Source organism: Camelina sativa, chromosome 11, assembly GCF_030686135.1.
Source record: "Camelina sativa cultivar CO46 ecotype springtype chromosome 11, ASM3068613v1".
Classification (NCBI taxonomy): Eukaryota; Viridiplantae; Streptophyta; class Magnoliopsida; order Brassicales; family Brassicaceae; genus Camelina; species Camelina sativa.
The window spans coordinates 48,253,847-48,270,660 of NC_141890.1; the positions used below are offsets into that span (position 1 = coordinate 48,253,847).

Below are 16,814 nucleotides of genomic sequence, written 5' to 3' on the forward strand. Positions count from 1 at the left end.
GTTAAATTTACGTTTTGCCCCATTAATTTATTTGTTTCATTGAGAGGTCCAAGAAAGTACAATTGAGATTTTTTTTCATTACAAAGGAATCACATTGCCCTTATTGAAAAGATAGTTTACTAACATCTTTGCGTTAAGTTTGTTTTCACGGCAAGAGCACAACGGAGCCAGAGGTTAACCTATTCTCAAGATCTGCGTGAGCGTCAGCGACTCGAGACAGCGGGTACTTGTGATTCACACGAGCCTTTAAGATGCCGGATTGAACGTTGGCGAAAACCTCTCCCGCACATTCCAAGAGCTCGTCCCGAGTTTCATTGTATTGCATCATGGAAGGTCTTGTCAAGAAGAGCGACTTTGGAGCAAGATCAGATAATGGAATCGGATCTGGAGATCCTGATGATTGTCCAAAGCTCACCATGTATCCCCTGCTCTTTAAACATGCTAGTGATCCCTGGAAATTTATAAAAAAAATTCACAATGAGAAATCCGAAAAGAAACCAAATATGGAACAACATAAACAGTATGGCTCTCTGGCATTACCTTAAAAGTGTCTTTTCCCACAGAGTCATAAACAACATTGACTCCTTTACCAGATGTAATGTCGTTGACCCGGGAAACAAAATCCTCGTTTTTGTACATAATAACATGGTGGCATCCATCTTCTTTGGCTTGAGCAGCTTTTTCATTAGTTGAGACAGTTCCAATGACAGTGGCTCCAAGTGCATTTGCCCATTGACACAACAGAGACCCAACTCCACCAGCAGCAGCATGGACAAGGATTGTGTGCCCACTCTCGACCTTTCCAAATACAAATAGGGACTCGAGTCAACAGGCAAGAATTTATATATAATAAAACTCAATTCTGTTCAACAGGCAAAAATACACAAATCCAGCTTTTGGTCTTCTTCTGCCTATAACTTCACACCAAAATTTCTAACTTTTCACAGAAACAGGTAAGATGAAAACTAACCTTGAAGCAACGGCGAAGGAGAAACTGTGCAGTCATACCCTTGAGCATGATTGAAGCTGCAACGATAGGATCAATAGATGAAGGAACAGGAACCACTTTATCCGCTGGAAGGATTTGTTCCTCAGCATACGCACCCATTGGATTTCCAGCGTAAGCAACGAGATCACCAATCATTCTCCCAGTCAATCCCGAGCCAACAGCTACCACCTCTCCAACAGCCTCCATACCTATGATAAGCAATGACACATTAGTTCAGAAAAAGAAGAAAAATTGCTATTCCTTTCTCTCATTAGGTTCTAGTAATGTACATTACCTGGTGTGAAGGGCATTGAAGCTGGCTTGTAAACACCTTTCCTGAAGTAAACATCAATGAAGTTAAGCCCGATCGCCTTGTTCTTCACACGTATCTCACCCTCCTTTGGTTCCCCTACTTCCACATCTTCCCATTTCAGAACCTTCCATTAAAGAAACAAAACCTCAATGAAATACTGAGAACAAAGACCAAGCAGAATGCAAGAAACGATCACCAATTTCCAAATCAAAGATAGCATAATCAGCAGAGTCTACATAAACTCAAATACACATCAAATATCGACCCTAGCTCAAATACCAATTGCTAAAAGCTAAAAGGACTTTGATTGTGTTTCACCAAAAAAAATTAGGATCTTTCCGATGCGATTATCTTTTACTAGAGGTTATAGTGAATCTCGAATCAATTAAATTCGATTCACAGAAGCATATAGAGACACACACAATCGCAATCTAATATGATCTCAGTGATCCAAATCCGACCCGGAACTTCAAAATCGAATATTTACTCACCTCAGGACCGCCATGCTCGTAAACCCTAATACCTTTTACCATCTTCTTCTCCGGTGACTCTTCCACCGCGACTGTACTCAGAGCTCGTACAGCAAACGCAGTGCTGCGTTCAGACAACAAAAAACTCGAGAAATCGGCAGGGGTTTGACGAAAGCTGAGATCTTTGAGAAGATTTCGTGGAATGCTCGAGAATTTTGAGTGATATAGACGACGTGACAGGTGTCCAGACGCTTCAAGACAAGAGTGATGAAGAGTCAATGCTGCCATTTTCTTATGGCCCCCTCTTTCTTCTTCTCTGCCCCTAGCAACTTTATTTGCTTTTCCCATCTTTGTCCTTTAACTTTCAATATATTACATTATTCCCCATTAGTTTTACTACATTACAAAACACACCTTAAATTGGATATGGGAATTCCCCTAGCAAAAAACAATACTATTCTCCCTCTTAAAATTCCTTACTCCATCACTGAATGTGAAAAATGTTACTATTAAGTATAAAAATATACAATTTCACCATATAAGACTGAGAGAGATTTTAAGCTCAAGAAGACCTAAAGTATGGTGGTTTCTTGAATATCACGTTTCTTCGTCATTCTCCTCCAAAACCAATGCTTGTCCCAGAGTCCAGCCACCTTTTCAATCGGAACATTCTTAGTCTCCGGCAAAAAGAGCTGCACCGCCACCGTCATCACAACCACCCACCCTCCATAAAAGAAGAAAATCCCAGCTCGAAACTTACACAACATCGGTGGTACGCTTTGAGCCACCGCAAAAGTAAACACAAAACTCACTGCCACAGTCACACTTTGCGATCTTATCTCCAACGGGAAAATCTCGCTCGGTACAAGCCACCCTAATGGCCCCCACGACCAACCAAACCCCGCCACGTAAACACATACCAAAACCACAACTGTGTAGCCGTACTCTTCCCCTATCACCCCGTTGTTGTGACCCTCAGCCACCATAATGATCACACCGATGGTAACTTGTGCCACAAGCATCTGTAACCCTCCTATCAAAAACAGAGTCTTTCTACCGATTCTGTCCACAACGAGCATCGACAAGAACGTCGAAGCTGTGCCCACGATTCCGGTCACGAGTGTTGACATCAACGAACCACTCTCTCCGAACCCAACGGTTCTAAACAAAACAGGTGCGTAGAAAGCAACAACGTTGATTCCCGTAACTTGTTGAAAGAAAGGTATCGCTAAAGCCATCACTAACTCAGGCCTATATTTTTTCTGAAGCAATATAACAAATGCGTTTGAATCTGTAACTGAATCAGAACTAGCTTCGATGAGATCAGTAAGCTCGTCTTGAACATTCTGTGTTCCACGGACACGGCAGAGCATGAGCTCAGCCTTTCGCACATCTCCCGTGGTCTGGATGATACTATTCGGTGTCTCAGGGAGAAAGAGTGAGCCAAGCGTGAGGACTGAAGCCGGTATTGCAGCTGTGGCTAAAGAGATTCTCCAACCATAGCCGTGTTTGATCTTTTGGGTTTCGTAGTTGATTAGATTTGCGGTTAAGAATCCAATTCCGATACAGAGCTGGAAACCATTACTGATTGCTCCTCTGTATTTCGCCGGCGCCATCTCCGAGAGATACAGAGGAACCGACTGTTAAAAAAAACACAAACAAGATTAGATTGTGAAACATTAAACCCCTGTAACTCTTGTTTCTTAAACTTAGAACCAATATGTCTTTTGTCACCTGGTTTGCGAATCCAACTCCAACACCGAGCAAGAGACGTGCAATAATGAGCATAGCAACATTCTGAGCAGAGCCGCCGAGAGCAGAGCCGGCGAGAAAGGCCAAGCCGCCAAGAAATATAGAGGGCTTGCGGCCCCAAGAACGAGTGACCGACGAAGCTAGTAGAGTAGCGACGAAACCGGAAACGTAGAGAGAAGATGTGAAAGACGTAAGAAGTTGGCTATTGAAAAGACAATAGTGGTTATTGCTTCTCCTTGTTCTATCTTCTTCTTGGAGCTTATACACTTTTGGGAAGAATTTTTTCAGAAATGGCCCCATTGACATCACTCCACCTATACATGGATCGTTACAAAATGTTTAGATTTAGTGTTTGCGTTTGACGTTTTATATTGCAATTTGCATAAATATTTTTATTTTGAAGTGAATTGTTTTCTGCTTGAATGTTTGTACTCGGGATTGCACAACTTAAACAAATAAAGATTTTGTGGGATCGTCACTTAAAACAAGTCGGGGTAGAGCTTGTTAGTTCACAAGCGAACTAGCAAGCTTAAAGTGACGAACTGAAAACAAGAACGAATTATACGAAAGACAATAGCAGTTTTCGATGCAAAGTATTGCTCTGTAGGTATTGTCCGCGGGTCAGGATGATCATCCCAATAAATGCTTTCTCCTTTTATAGGGGCCTGTTGACCTAGGGACGTCTAGGGTTTTCGTCGTGAATTCCCGAGATTGTCCTTTCGCGGGAATTAGTGGACTTGCTCCCAATCTTGTCGGGCCGAGATTATGATTAATGAATCTTGTTGGGCCGAATGGCATATTGGGCGTAGCCCATATCCAACAATAGTCCCCCCTTAGTCCGGAGAGTGGCAGTCCTTCTGCGATCGGCGGGCGTACTTAAATTGTCCGTAATATGCCTGCTCGGCGCATATTGTCTCGGGTCGCTTCTATGGAACAAAATTGCTACAGCGGTTCTTTTGTAGTCACCAGACTCGTTCTTCGAGAGATACAGTGGATATCCAGCGGTCTTTACTCTGAGCGGTATTCGATGAATTTCCCGAAAGAGGGCAGATCGCATATCGAGGTGACGGATATTGCAGTAAAATTTCCGTTTTATTTACTTATTTATTTGCTCTTCCTCTTCTCCTTTTTCTTCACTTCCTCCACTTCATAAAGAAGGTAATTTCTCTCTCTAGTCTTTTACTTTTATTTTTTTTGCTTCTTTCTCTCTCTGGTTTTCTCTCTTTAGTTGGGTTGTGCATCTAGAACCCTAGCTGCCGCCGCCGAGCAAGAGATCGGCTTAATGCCGCCGCGATTGAGGTCGCCGATGGTTGGCTCAATTCCGCCGGGTTACTCAGATCGGCAAGGGTCTGCCGTTGGCGATTGTCTAGGGCTTGCTGCGAATCGCCCAGGTCGGCCGGTTGAGGATGAGCTCGGCGGATCGCATGATTGGGTGTCGGGATCTATCGGTCGCGAGTCTAGCAAGGTCGGCACGATTTTGATTTGTTCCAATGACGGAAAAGGAGATCGGCGGAAGGAGTTGGGTTTTGAGATTGGGGGAAATCGAGATGGGCCGAGTAGAGATGTTGAGCTCGGAGGTGACGGGCTCGGAGGGACGAGTGGTCGTGTCGAGCTCGGCAGCGAGCTTGGTGAGCAACTCGACCGAAAATTTGCCGACTCCGAAATTGTTGGTCGTGGGATTGAGAGTGCAGTTGGTCATCGTGAGATCGGTGGAGCAATTGAATCGGGAGATCGGCCGGTTGGTTTTGAGCTCGGCAGTGGAGATCGGCGAAGAGAGTTGAGCTATCGGAAATCGGATAGCCGAGTTGAGGTCGGCTGGTCTCGGTTGGCATCGAGAGGTTTGCATAGAGATGCCGATGGTGAGATCGACAATATTGGTTCTAGTCGTGTTGAGGTCGGCTCTGGTTCAAGTGAGGTAGATCGGCGAGAAGACGAGATCGAGAGGGGAGATCGGCGGAGAAATGTGAGTGAGATCGGCACGAACGTAGATTTGGTGGGTGGAGATCGATCTGGCGACCCGAGACTCGGCGGTTGGCAAAAACGGTTTCGTTTAGGCGGAGCCGAGGTCGGCATAAGGGCCCCCGGAGGTCGACTTGATGGTTTTGGTAATGGTTGTCGAGAGAACGATGCCGATTCTGATGATGGCGATCCTGATCTTATGATGGGAGGTCGCGAGGTCGGCATGTCTTGCAGAAAGGATGGTCGTCCTTCGACGAGCTTCCGAGTTCCAACGCACGCGCGTGGTAAGACCCTTGCGGGAATCCAACGCGCTTTCTCCAAAGAATATGGAGCTTATAAAGACGTTTTCGATGACGTTGGTGTCGACATTGGAGCAGAGTGTGGAGATCTTGATGGGTTGGCCAACGACTACAATTTCGCTGATATTCTCGAGTTCAGCGAAGATAGCGACAGTGGTTCTGGTGGGAGTCCTATGGATGTTGTCCTGGCCAGGGATACTAGTCCATGTTTGGCTGTTTTGGGGCTTAGTGCTGCGTCGATTGGTGCCAATCTTTCAGCCGGTCCGGCCGATCATGGTCCTTCGTTGTGCACATCGGATACTATTGCTGAGATGGCGCGGTGGTGTAGGATGCCCGAGGGATTGGTTTTCTGGATTCCTGAATCTCATTAACGTCCTTGGACGCCTCCGACATGTTTCATTGCGCTTTTTGAGCATTACTTTACTGAATGCGGTCTTTGGTTCCCTTTGCCGGAATTTTTGATACGTTATTGTGCGAGGCGTAGGATTGCCATTTCTCAGCTTTCTGTGGGAGGTATCCGTAATGCGGTCGGTTTGGCGATACTTGGTACCAACTGTGGTATAGAGGTTGACGTGCATTTTCTAGAGGAAGCGACCAAGTTCACAAAAGTTAGAGGTAGTCCGGGATACTTCTACACCAGTGCTAAATCGGGTCATCAGATAATCGTCGGGGCTGGGAAAAAGATTCGTCGTTGGCAACGCTATTTTTTCTTTGTCAAGCGGGACGAGATTTCGTTTGATGATCTCGATGTGTTTTGTGCTACTAAGTGGAATATGTTTCCCGGTAGCTTTATAGTTTCTCACTCATATTTGTTTGATTGCCATTTGACTGGTTTCTGACCCTTTCTTTGTTTTTGTTGGTGTTTGCAGAGCCTGTCGTCCGTTTGCGCGCTCATCCTCCAGGTTTTTTCGATAATCTCAGACAGATCCGAACACTAGGGGCGCTCCATTGGCCTTCGATTACTCAGAGATCTCGTGAGTTTCCTGCTTATTCTGTTGTACCGATTGTTGCTCTCCTTGGTGGTTATTGGGTCGTCACACTTCTGTTTTCCTTTTTAGGTCTACCGCGCTTAAGGATGGGAAAGGTTAACACTTGTCTTCCTCGATACGCCGATCAGTTCAAGAAGGCCGTTGATGCTGGGTCTTCTTCGCGCGCTGGCGACGCTGAGGTCGTCGACCCGTCAGCCGGCGGAGGTGTCCGCTACCCGTGCCGACAAAAGAGCTGCCAAAGTTCCTGCTGTTGTTCTAGCGATCGTTGTCGCTGACTCTGGGCGTCCTACTCCATCGAGAAAGAGAGCTTCTCATGGTGAGGTGATTATTCCCGAGCCCGAATCGTCCAAGAGATCTAGGAGGGATGGCATACCGCGCGACACCACTGAGATTGATGATTCATTCTCCTTTTCTTACAAGACGAAGGATGAGTTATTCATCAACAACGCTGCTGCTTGTGGTGAGCTCGCTAGCAAGGTTCGCGGCTCTTTCGGCCCGCTTCCCTCTGTGGGTTCTCTTCATGACCCCGAGCTGTATCGGTCGTGGGCTCGGAAACACTTCCAGGTTGGCATTTCTCTTTATGTTCTTGATTGCATTTTCCCAATTATTATCTTGATTCTTTATTTCTTGCATTTCAGGATGGTGGTGGTGTGAATCGCATGGTCGTCTCGTACGAGCGTCGCATTGCCGAGCTGGAGAAGCAACTTGCTGATTCTCGTACTTCTGAACCATCGAGGAGATCAGCTGAGGAGCTTCGTAAGGATCTTGAAAAAGAGCGGGGGGTTTCTGCCGTTCTTTCAAAGCAAACTGCCGGTTTTAGGAAGCAGGTGGCGATCTCAAGGCTTCTCTTGACGCTTCCCGCTCTCGTCTCAAGCAGTTCGAGGTCGATCACGCATTTCAGAAGGCGCAGTTGCAGCAGCTGCAAGCGGAGCGGCATGGCGTCGATGTCGAGATTGCTGGCTACAGGTCTCGTATTGAGAGGATGAGGAAGCATATTATTGACAACAGAGCGGCGCAAGAGTCTCTTCTGACTTTGAGCCAAGTGAGCGGCACCTATAATTGTCTTCAGGAGCTGGTGAAGGGTGGTACGGTCATTCCATCAACGACTTTGCTCGGTTTGGAGGCTAATGCGAGATGTGGGAGGACAAGGTCCTTGGTTTCGACATCGCCGACGTTTTGGACAGCGACCTCGAGGCTCTTCCAGAGACTGCGATCGTTCCTACGAATCTTCAGGCGGCGGATGTTCCCGTGATCGTAGGAGAGGAGGTCGTCACGGCAGGGGCACCTGCGGCCTCGGACGCTCAGGTTGCTGCCGAGCAGTGAATTGCTTTTGTCTTGTTGTGCTATTAGAACCTATTCCCGTTTTGTAGCGGATGTTGAGCCTATTAGGCGGTGTATTTTCTTTTTGAACCTTTGCATTATGACTGGACCTGCTTTATGTGTTGTCTTCTGATTTTATGATATGTGTTCATCATTCTATGGATGTGTTTTTCGAGAATTGTGGTATTGATTGCTTCGCCTCGAAAATTGTATTATTTGCTCATTTCTCATCATCCTCCTTTCTTGTTTTTAAGATAAACCTCTCCTTTTGATTTTAGAGTAGTTGAGATCGGTCATATTCCTGTGACAACGAGGTCGGCATGGCTGAGGAGGGCGCGAGAGCGGCTCTCTGTGAGGTCCGATGACGTAGTTCGTTCCGAGATGGAGTTTTATCGCGCTCGGATCCAGAGGTTGAGAGCTTACATTCTCGCTACGCGTCGAAAGTTCGAGCGTCATTCTGGTTTCATCGTGTTGACGGAATTATCGGATATCTTGAAACTATGATCGACGAGGGATTTTTGGTCCCGAAATTGAGATGGGATCGTTTGTTAGAGGAGCGCACTCGTCGTGAGGCGTCATTGGCTGAGGTGGAGATTCCCGTCCTTAAAGCGGGCGATCTCGAGCCTATTGGGAGCAGGCCCTTCGAAGGTCGGCCCGAGCTTGACGCATGCCGGACTCGGGTTGACATATTGCGTCATTACATTATCCAGTTAGAGTGTACGGACCATTTCTTCATTGAAAGCAACCGTGCTGAGGGGATTCGCTCGTATCTCGAGGAGATGGTTGCTAGGGGTGCGAATGTTCCGATGGACACGCTGGAAAGTATGCGGAGGGAGTGCCAGTTCTGGCACGTGAAGATCGGCGAGCTTGAGTTTCATAAACCCTCTGATGCCGATCTGGGATTTGTTCTGTTAGTTTTTTTTTTTTTTTTGTGCCGAATGTGGCCTTTCGTATTTGGCTTTCGTTGTCTTGTCCTTGTGTTCTTTTGGATTATGGAATAAGAATGTTTTTGTGTTTTTTCTATCTTTGGTATCGAGTTGTACTTTACGGTGCAAGACGTCTCCTGGCTTATCCTATTACGTGTATCGAATACCAAATGTTTAAGGTGGTAGTCAAGATGAGCTCGTCGTACCTTTTAGGTGCGGCTCTGGTGTCCGGCTTACCCTGTGTGTGCCACGAGGTCGGCAAGAGAGTGCAAGTAAGAACTTGGCTTATACAAACTTAACCGCCTGCTAGCTGAATGCGATCTGGGTTGGCTTATTTATGCAGATTATTTCACCGCTGAATCCATGAGGAACGCGTTTTAAATCGTTCCCTTGGCCAGAGGGTCGATGTAAGAGCTGGACATCTTGCAAAGACGGACTCGTTCGAGAGAGCTCGTGTGTTTTGATGGGTTAGCTGTGCCTTGTGACGGGCTGCCTACGTACCCTTAGAAAGGGATCAAGCCATTCGTAATTCATATTACAAAGGGAGAGCTCGGTAGTACGAGCGTTTCTTTCTTTTTTTTTTTTTTGTTTTTTTTTTTGATAGCTCGGTAGTGCGGTCGTTCTAATGGTAATAACGTTTAAGGTTGCCGGAATTTCCATGAGCGAGAAATTGGTGTGCCGTCCATGGCGAGCAGCTGGTAGACGCCGGGAGTGACGACCTTGGAAATCAGGTAAGGGCCCTCTCAATGAGCGCCCATTTTTCCTGCGTTGAGCTCGACAGTGTTCTCGAAGACTTTAGCGGCTTGCTGTTGATAATTCTGAATTCGAAGAAGTGCCTTGTCGAGTTCTTCTTCGAGAGTGTCGAGGGTATCGAGCATCATCTTAGTATTGAGAGTAGGATCGTGAACGAGCATTGAGCGTCGTAATGTAGGTAAGCCAATTTGCTCTGGTGCAAGGGCTTCCATTCCATGCGCAAGGGAGAACGGTGTCCTTCCTGTTGATCGGCGCGGGGAAGTTCGGTGTGACCATAGAACGCCATCGAACTCGTCGGCCCAGAGACCTTTTATCTTCGAGTCGTTTCTTTAGTCGTTTCTTAGTGGTCGCCTCGGCTTGTCCGTTGCCTTGTGGATAGCGGGGGGTCGACTTGCTCAAACGGATTCTCCACTTCGCGCAAAAACCTTCGAATTGGAGCGAAGTGAACTGCGCGCCATTGTCGGTGACAATCTCATACGGAATTCCGTGCCTGCAAATGATGTTTTTCCACACAAATTTTTGGACTTCGTTTGTTTCGATTTTTGCGTAGGCTTCGGCTTCAACCCATTTGGTGAAATAATCCGTCATAATGAGAATGTATTTCTTCTGACGGGACGCAGGGAGAGGTCCAACGATATCCATTGCCCATCTCATAAAGGGATATGGTGGAGAGGTCGTTCTCAACAGTTCGGTTGGCGCATGGATGATTGGAGCGTGGCGCTGGCATTTCTCGCATCTATCGACGAATTTCTCGCAGTCGTCGTTCATGGTTGGCCAATAATGACCATTATTGCGTATGCGTTGTGCGTGCGCGCGACCTCCGGAGTGATTACCGCCGGAACCTTCGTGAACCTCTCTTATTACATCATTGATTTCTTCGGGACCGACGCAAATTAAAAGTGCACCAGATGCTGTCCAACGGAAGATGTTGCCATCGAGAAGTGTGTAATGCGCGCAGCGAGTCCGAAGGCGCCGGGCCTCCCACTTGTCCGAAGGGACGATACCGTCTGCGATAAAACAACGAATTTCTTCTTGCCAATCGTGTGGTCGCTCGTGAAGTTCGGGATTGGGTTGGGCGTGCGATGATGACACTTGTTCTTGAGATGGTGACGATGAAACTCGTTCGTGAGATGGTGACGATGAAACTTGTTTGTGAGATGGTGACGATTGTTCCTGAGACGACGAAATTCGTCCTTCTTTGATAGTCGCGGATCCTTGCTCGGCAGAGAACTCAACAGGTGGTACATTTGCTGATGGTTCAACGACAAATAGCGTGAGTATGGGGGTGCTGTTCTCTGTTCTTTGCTTTTTCGAGACTTGATCGCTGAAAGTCTCATGTTCGATAATCTGTTTTTTCTTTTTCTTATCTTGGATATTGGGCTCGACGTGTGCGAGGAGATTGATGCTTGGTCGATCGATGCTCTCGACTGAGATGACTCGGCGGAGGTCGGGATCGGAGGGTGATGCGAGGACGGCCAGAGCGTCGGCCGGTGCGTTGTCACTTCGGGGAATTTTGTTCAGCTCGAATGTCTCAAAATTGTTGGACAGGTATTGGACGACTCGGATGTAGGCATCCATGCGGTCGTTCTTCGCCTCGTAGTCGCCGTTAAACTGGTGAGTTACCAGCTATGAGTCACAGAAGACTTGTATCTTTTTCACCCAAATTCCACTTGCCAATCGCATTCCGGCGATTAGGGCTTCGTACTCGGCCTCGTTGTTCGAAGCGGGAAAGGAGAGTCGGAACGATTGCTCGAGTACTTCACCCGTTGGTGAAATGAGGTGAATGTCGATCCCAGAGCCGTGTCGAGAGGATGCGCCGTCAACGTGCAGTGTCCACTTCTCCTCTCGCGGACAACCGAATTCTAGCTCGGGAGGGAGTTCGATCCAGAAATCAGTGAGCACCTGAGACTTTGCACAAGTGCAGTTTTTATATTCGATGTCGTACTCGCTGAGTTCCACTGCCCATTTCGCCAGGCGGCCCGATTGACTGGGGCTGTGGAGAATACTTCAACAGTGTGGGATTGAAAATACGGCCGAAATAACTACAGCGTAAGCGAGTTTTTCTAACGTGGGATATCGGAGCTCGGCTCCATCTAAGCTTTTACTCACAGAGAAGATTGGGTGTTGTTCTCCTCTGTCCTCCTTGAGTAGTACGCCACTGACCGCCGAGCCGGAGACAGCGATGTACAGATATAGAGTTTCGCCCTGATCGGGCTTTGCTAGGACAGGGGGAGTAGCTAGGTAGTGCTTGAGTTCTTGAAAAGCAGACTCACACTTATCATCCCATTCGAACTTCTTGTTGCTATGAAGCAACTGGTAGAAAGGTAGACACTTATCGGTAGATCGTGAAATAAATCTGTTCAGAGCAGCGATCCGCCCGGTGAGGTGTTGAACTTCTCGGGTGTTGCGTGCAGATGGGAGGTTGGTAAACGCCGAAATTTGTTTCGGATTAGCTTCGATACCTCTCTTCGTGACGAGGTATCCTAAGAATTCTCCAGAAGTCACGCCGAACGAGCACTTGGCTGGGTTCAACTTCATATTGTATCGGTTTAGCACTTCAAAACACTGAGCAAGATGCAAGACGTGATCAACGGCCCGGGTTGACTTGACCAGCATATCATCGATGTAAATTTCCATGGTTTGTCCGAGCTGCTCGCCAAACATGCAGTTAACGAGACGCTGATAGGTTACACCAGCGTTTTTTAGGCCAAATGACATAACCTTGTAACAGTAAGTTCCCTGATCGGTGATGAAGGTCGTTTTCTTCTGATCATTCTTGTGCATCATAATCTGGTTGTATCCTGAGTACGCATCCATGAACGACAAAAGTTCGTTCCCCGCGGTTGCCTCGACTAGTTGGTCGATTCGCGGTAGGGGGAAGCTATCCTTTGGACACGCCTTGTTGAGATCGGTAAAATCGACGCACACCCGCCACTTGCCGTTCTTTTTCTTTACCACTACTGGATTGCTCAGCCAGTCGGGATACTTAACCTCACGGATGGATCCAGTCTCGAGCAATTTCTTGACTTCCTCGTTAACTGCGGCGGTACGCTCTAGATCGAGCTTTCGTCGCCTTTGTTTGATCGGCTTGAATGTCAAGTCCACATTGAGCTCGTGACAGGTTATGTTTGGGTCGATGCCGGTCATACTGCTCATGTTCCATGCAAAGGTTGTTGCGTTATGGCACAGGAACTTTACGAGCTCGTCCTTGATTGGTTGTGGTAGGTCGGCCCCCATTCCCACGCATCGAGTTGCATCGGAAGAGTCGATGTTTACTTGGCCGCTCGGCTGAGTCCGAAACGGTGAATGTCCGGGCGTGGCGTTGTTGTCGCTCAATGATGAAGCAGGTTCTTGCTACCAGCGGGTCCCCTTGTAGTGTAAATATTCCTCTAGGAGTTGGGAACTTTACGCATTGGTGGTAAGTTGACGCCATGGCCTTCATCTTATGCAGCCAAGGAGTGTCGAGGATGACGTTGTATACGATCGGCTTGTCGACGATAGCAAAGTTGATGCAATGCATCGTCCCACCCACATAAACTGGTAGCATGATCGTGCCTTCCGTCATCATCGTGTCACCGTCGAAACCAGTGACAGGTTGAACATCGTGCTCGGTGGTCCGCAGGTCGATTTCCATTTGAATGAGCACGTCTTTGAAAATGACGTTTACCGAAATACCTGTGTCGATCAAGATTTTGGTAACCATGCTTCCGCCGATCTCCATCTCGACCACCAGTGGGTCATTGTGAGGCCTAGTTAGACCCGATGCGTCGGCCTCTGTGAACACGATTGGATCGGAGTTCGTAGTAGGTGGCGTGCTTTGAGCTAACCATCCTCGCTTGACCTCTAGTCCCCGTCGATAAGCTTTGATAGAATGGACCGAGTCGCGGCAGGTCGCCAGACCACCCATGATCATGTTTATTCTTCGGCATGGAGCCGGAGCGTTCGCATCCTCAGTTCGCTCGGGATTCCTTTTATGGGTTGATGGTGGGGGCGGTGGTAAGGTTTCGGGTCTCGGTTGTGGCGCGGGGGCGGTGTTATATTGCTTGCTTGGGTTTTCGTTCTCAGGATTGAAAAAATGGTTATCCCTGTGAACAGCTATTTGTCGTCGCTCGAGATCGACGTCAATTTGGCCCTCTTTAAATTTGTCGAGCAATATTTGTTGGAGGGTGCGACACTCTTCTGTTGAGTGTCCTGCTCGCTTATGGTACTCGCAATATTCGTTGCCACCCTTTCCTGATGGGTCTCGGACCCATTTGTTATTCCAGGGCCTTGATGAAGATGCCTTGGGATCTTGATTACTAACTGCAAACGTTTGGACTTTTTTTCCTTTGTCCAACTTATCAGCGTATTCTTTGTCAAAGTGTTGACGAGGCTCGTGATGCTCGTCTTGTGCCTTCTCTTTTCTTTTTGACGATTTGGGGGCCGGGGGTTCTGGACGGTTTGTCCTCGATGCCTTCTCTTCGTCTAACTCTATATATCTGTTAGCACGATGTAGTGCGTCATCCAGAGTCACAGGCTCGTGTATTATTATGTCCTCCCTAAATCGGGAGCCGTGAGCGAGAGCATTTCGGAGAGCTGATATTGCCGTGTCGTCGGCAATCGAGAGCTTCGAGACGATTCTTTTAAACCTCTCCATGAAGTCTCGGAGAGATTCGTCGTTTCGCTGGAACATGTTCCAGAGATCGGCGTTCGACGCACCTCGAATCATGAATATAGAGTGATGTTGGAGAAAAGCGGTGGTAAGTTCGTGATAGCTCCCTATCGAGTTTGGCGGGAGCCGGGAGAACCACCCTAGAGCCTCATGGGCTAAATTCTCAACGAATAGCTGGCAGCAGCCAACTTCGTACTCTTCGTCACTGAAATGAGCTCGGCTGATTGCAAAACTCATTGACATTAAAAATGGCTTCGCATCGTCTAATCCGTTGTACGGGGTGAACTTAAACTTGTTTACGTAACGGACTTGAATGCGGGAGATTCGTGTCGTAAACGGTGAGCGCTGGACTTCTTCGAGCACTCGATCGAGGTTGGGAGCAGAGCTCGTGGCTCGATGGACTCTGGAAGAGAGTTCGTGGACCAAGCCTCTAGGAGTCGTATGGTTTTATCCTTGGGATCGAAGTTGAAATGAGCACTCGATCTATTTGGCTCCTCTTTACTGTGCCGATCAATGGATCCTACGATAATGGACGTCGGGCGGCGTCTGTGGCTGTCGTATCGGTCCTCCACAGATGGCTGTGCTGGGATAGGATTCTCGTTCTCGCCGGCAGGACTGCTGTCGTTTCGGCGCTCGTCCCTCCTTCGTTGGAGCTTGCTGATTTGGTTCTGCGAGGCCTCTTGTGCGGCTGCGATGGCCTCGAGCTGTTCGTTTGTTCGTATTTCCTGGCCATCAAGACGACCGAGAATGACCTGCATCATATCGTCGACTCTGTTTCTTTGTACACGTAAGGGGAGAGTGGCGCTGGGGAGAGTGGTAGCGTTTGTGAGAGCGGCGGTGAGGAGAGCAGCGGTGTTGGTAACCAGCTGGTCTGCGGCAGGTCCGGCTTCGGCGTGTGCAGCTATGGGAGGCTCGGAGGGCGCGTCAGGCGCCGACGGAGAGATTGTGCTCGGCAGTGAGCCTTCGACTGGGCTCGGCAAGGAGCCTTCGGTTGGGCTTGGCAGGGAGTTCGGCAGGGAGCTCGGCGGGGGGACAGTTCGTGTTCTTGGTCGCCCCCATCGATACCCCGTTGGCTGCTCCGTTGTTTCGTTGAAGTTTTCGCTGGGGTTCGTCATGACTCTTGAGACTTCGAAGAAGTGAGGATCGTCGGTTTTGATTCGTCAAAAGAAACGCTTTACTCTTGCCCCACGGTGGGTGCCAATTGTTTGTACCGGGGATTGCACAACTTAAACAAATAAAGATTTTGTGAGAAAGAGCAAGCAAGTTCTTTTATTAATCGGGGAAAACGTGAGATCGTCACTTAAAACAAGTCGGGGTCGAGCTTGTTAGTTCACAAGCGAACTAGCAAGCTTAAAGTGACGAACTTAAAACAAGAACGAATTATATGAAAGACAATAGCAGTTTTCGATGCAAAGTATTGCTCTGTAGGTATTGTCCGCGGGTCAGGATGATCATCCCAATAAATGCTTTCTCCTTTTATAGGAGACTGTTGACCTATGGACGTCTAGGGTTTTCGTCGTGAATTCCCGAGATTACCCTTTTGCGGGAATTAGTGGACTTGCTCCCAATCTTGTCGGGCCGAGATTATGATTAATGAATTTTGTTGGGCCGAGTGACATATTGGGGTAGCCCATATCCAACATTCAAATATATATATATACATATATATATATATGTGTTTTTTCTTGTAAACGCAAAAATAAACACAATATTTGAGTTGAAGCAATCGAAATCTGGAAGTGTTGATACGAATGCAAACCTGAAACTCCAAGGTCATAGCCGAAAATAACACCTCCCATGGCGGCCATGACACATGAAGCCACCACAAAATAAGTTATCTTCCCGCCAGATTCTGATTTAGCCATGGCTTCTTTTCTCGCTTCTTCTTCTCCCATGTTCACATAGAGAGACACTAAAACACAACACAAATAATATTCAAATTGGGTATGCGAATTTTTAGATTTTAGTTTTTAGTATGTAATTATCTAAGTTTGAGTTTTCAAGGTAGAGAAACTTGTTGGTTGGACCATATAATTGAAGTGTGGAAACTTTTGTTTGTTTTTGTTTTGGCTGATGAGAGATATCGAAAGTGGACAACAAAAGACATGTGAAGAAAGACTTTTATATTTATACCTTCATAATTTATTTATTTTTCATATTTTTCTTCTTTGTCTACCTTCATAATTTATTTATTTTTTGGTTTTATTTGAAGAGAAAAAACACATGGAAGAAAGAAAGAGATGGTTAATGTTTTCTTTTTTTTTTCAACGATTGGATGATAAAGCTCTTACGATGAGATTGGACCTACCAAGTACCAAGTTGCAAACTTTGATTGTTTAATTCCTTAATAGTAATTGATATTGTGTGCTTTGAAATTTGACTATGTAGAAAAAA

The 16,814-nt window shown here is 47.2% G+C and overlaps 3 protein-coding genes across 3 annotated transcripts; all 3 read right to left on the reverse strand.

The window, feature by feature from the left end:
- Nucleotides 1-12: 12 nt before the first annotated feature.
- Nucleotides 13-2,119, reverse strand: LOC104726739 (uncharacterized). The gene is made up of 5 exons (XM_010445669.3): nt 1,793-2,119; nt 1,284-1,425; nt 971-1,197; nt 541-798; nt 13-451 (listed from the first exon to the last, which is right to left on the reverse strand). The coding sequence occupies exons 1-5, from the start codon at nt 2,117-2,119 to the stop codon at nt 146-148; spliced, it is 1,260 nt and encodes a 419-aa protein (XP_010443971.2). The 3' UTR covers nt 13-145.
- Nucleotides 2,102-16,530, reverse strand: LOC104726740 (sugar transport protein 3-like). The gene is made up of 3 exons (XM_010445670.3): nt 16,180-16,530; nt 3,506-3,837; nt 2,102-3,411 (listed from the first exon to the last, which is right to left on the reverse strand). Exons 1-3 carry the CDS (start codon nt 16,313-16,315, stop codon nt 2,344-2,346), a joined length of 1,536 nt encoding a protein of 511 aa, XP_010443972.2. The 5' UTR covers nt 16,316-16,530; the 3' UTR covers nt 2,102-2,343.
- On the reverse strand, nt 12,944-15,890 carry LOC147935570 (uncharacterized). Its single transcript, XM_087472592.1, has one exon. The coding sequence runs from the start codon at nt 14,661-14,663 to the stop codon at nt 12,948-12,950; it is 1,716 nt and encodes a 571-aa protein (XP_087328718.1). The 5' UTR covers nt 14,664-15,890; the 3' UTR covers nt 12,944-12,947.
- Nucleotides 16,531-16,814: the final 284 nt, after the last annotated feature.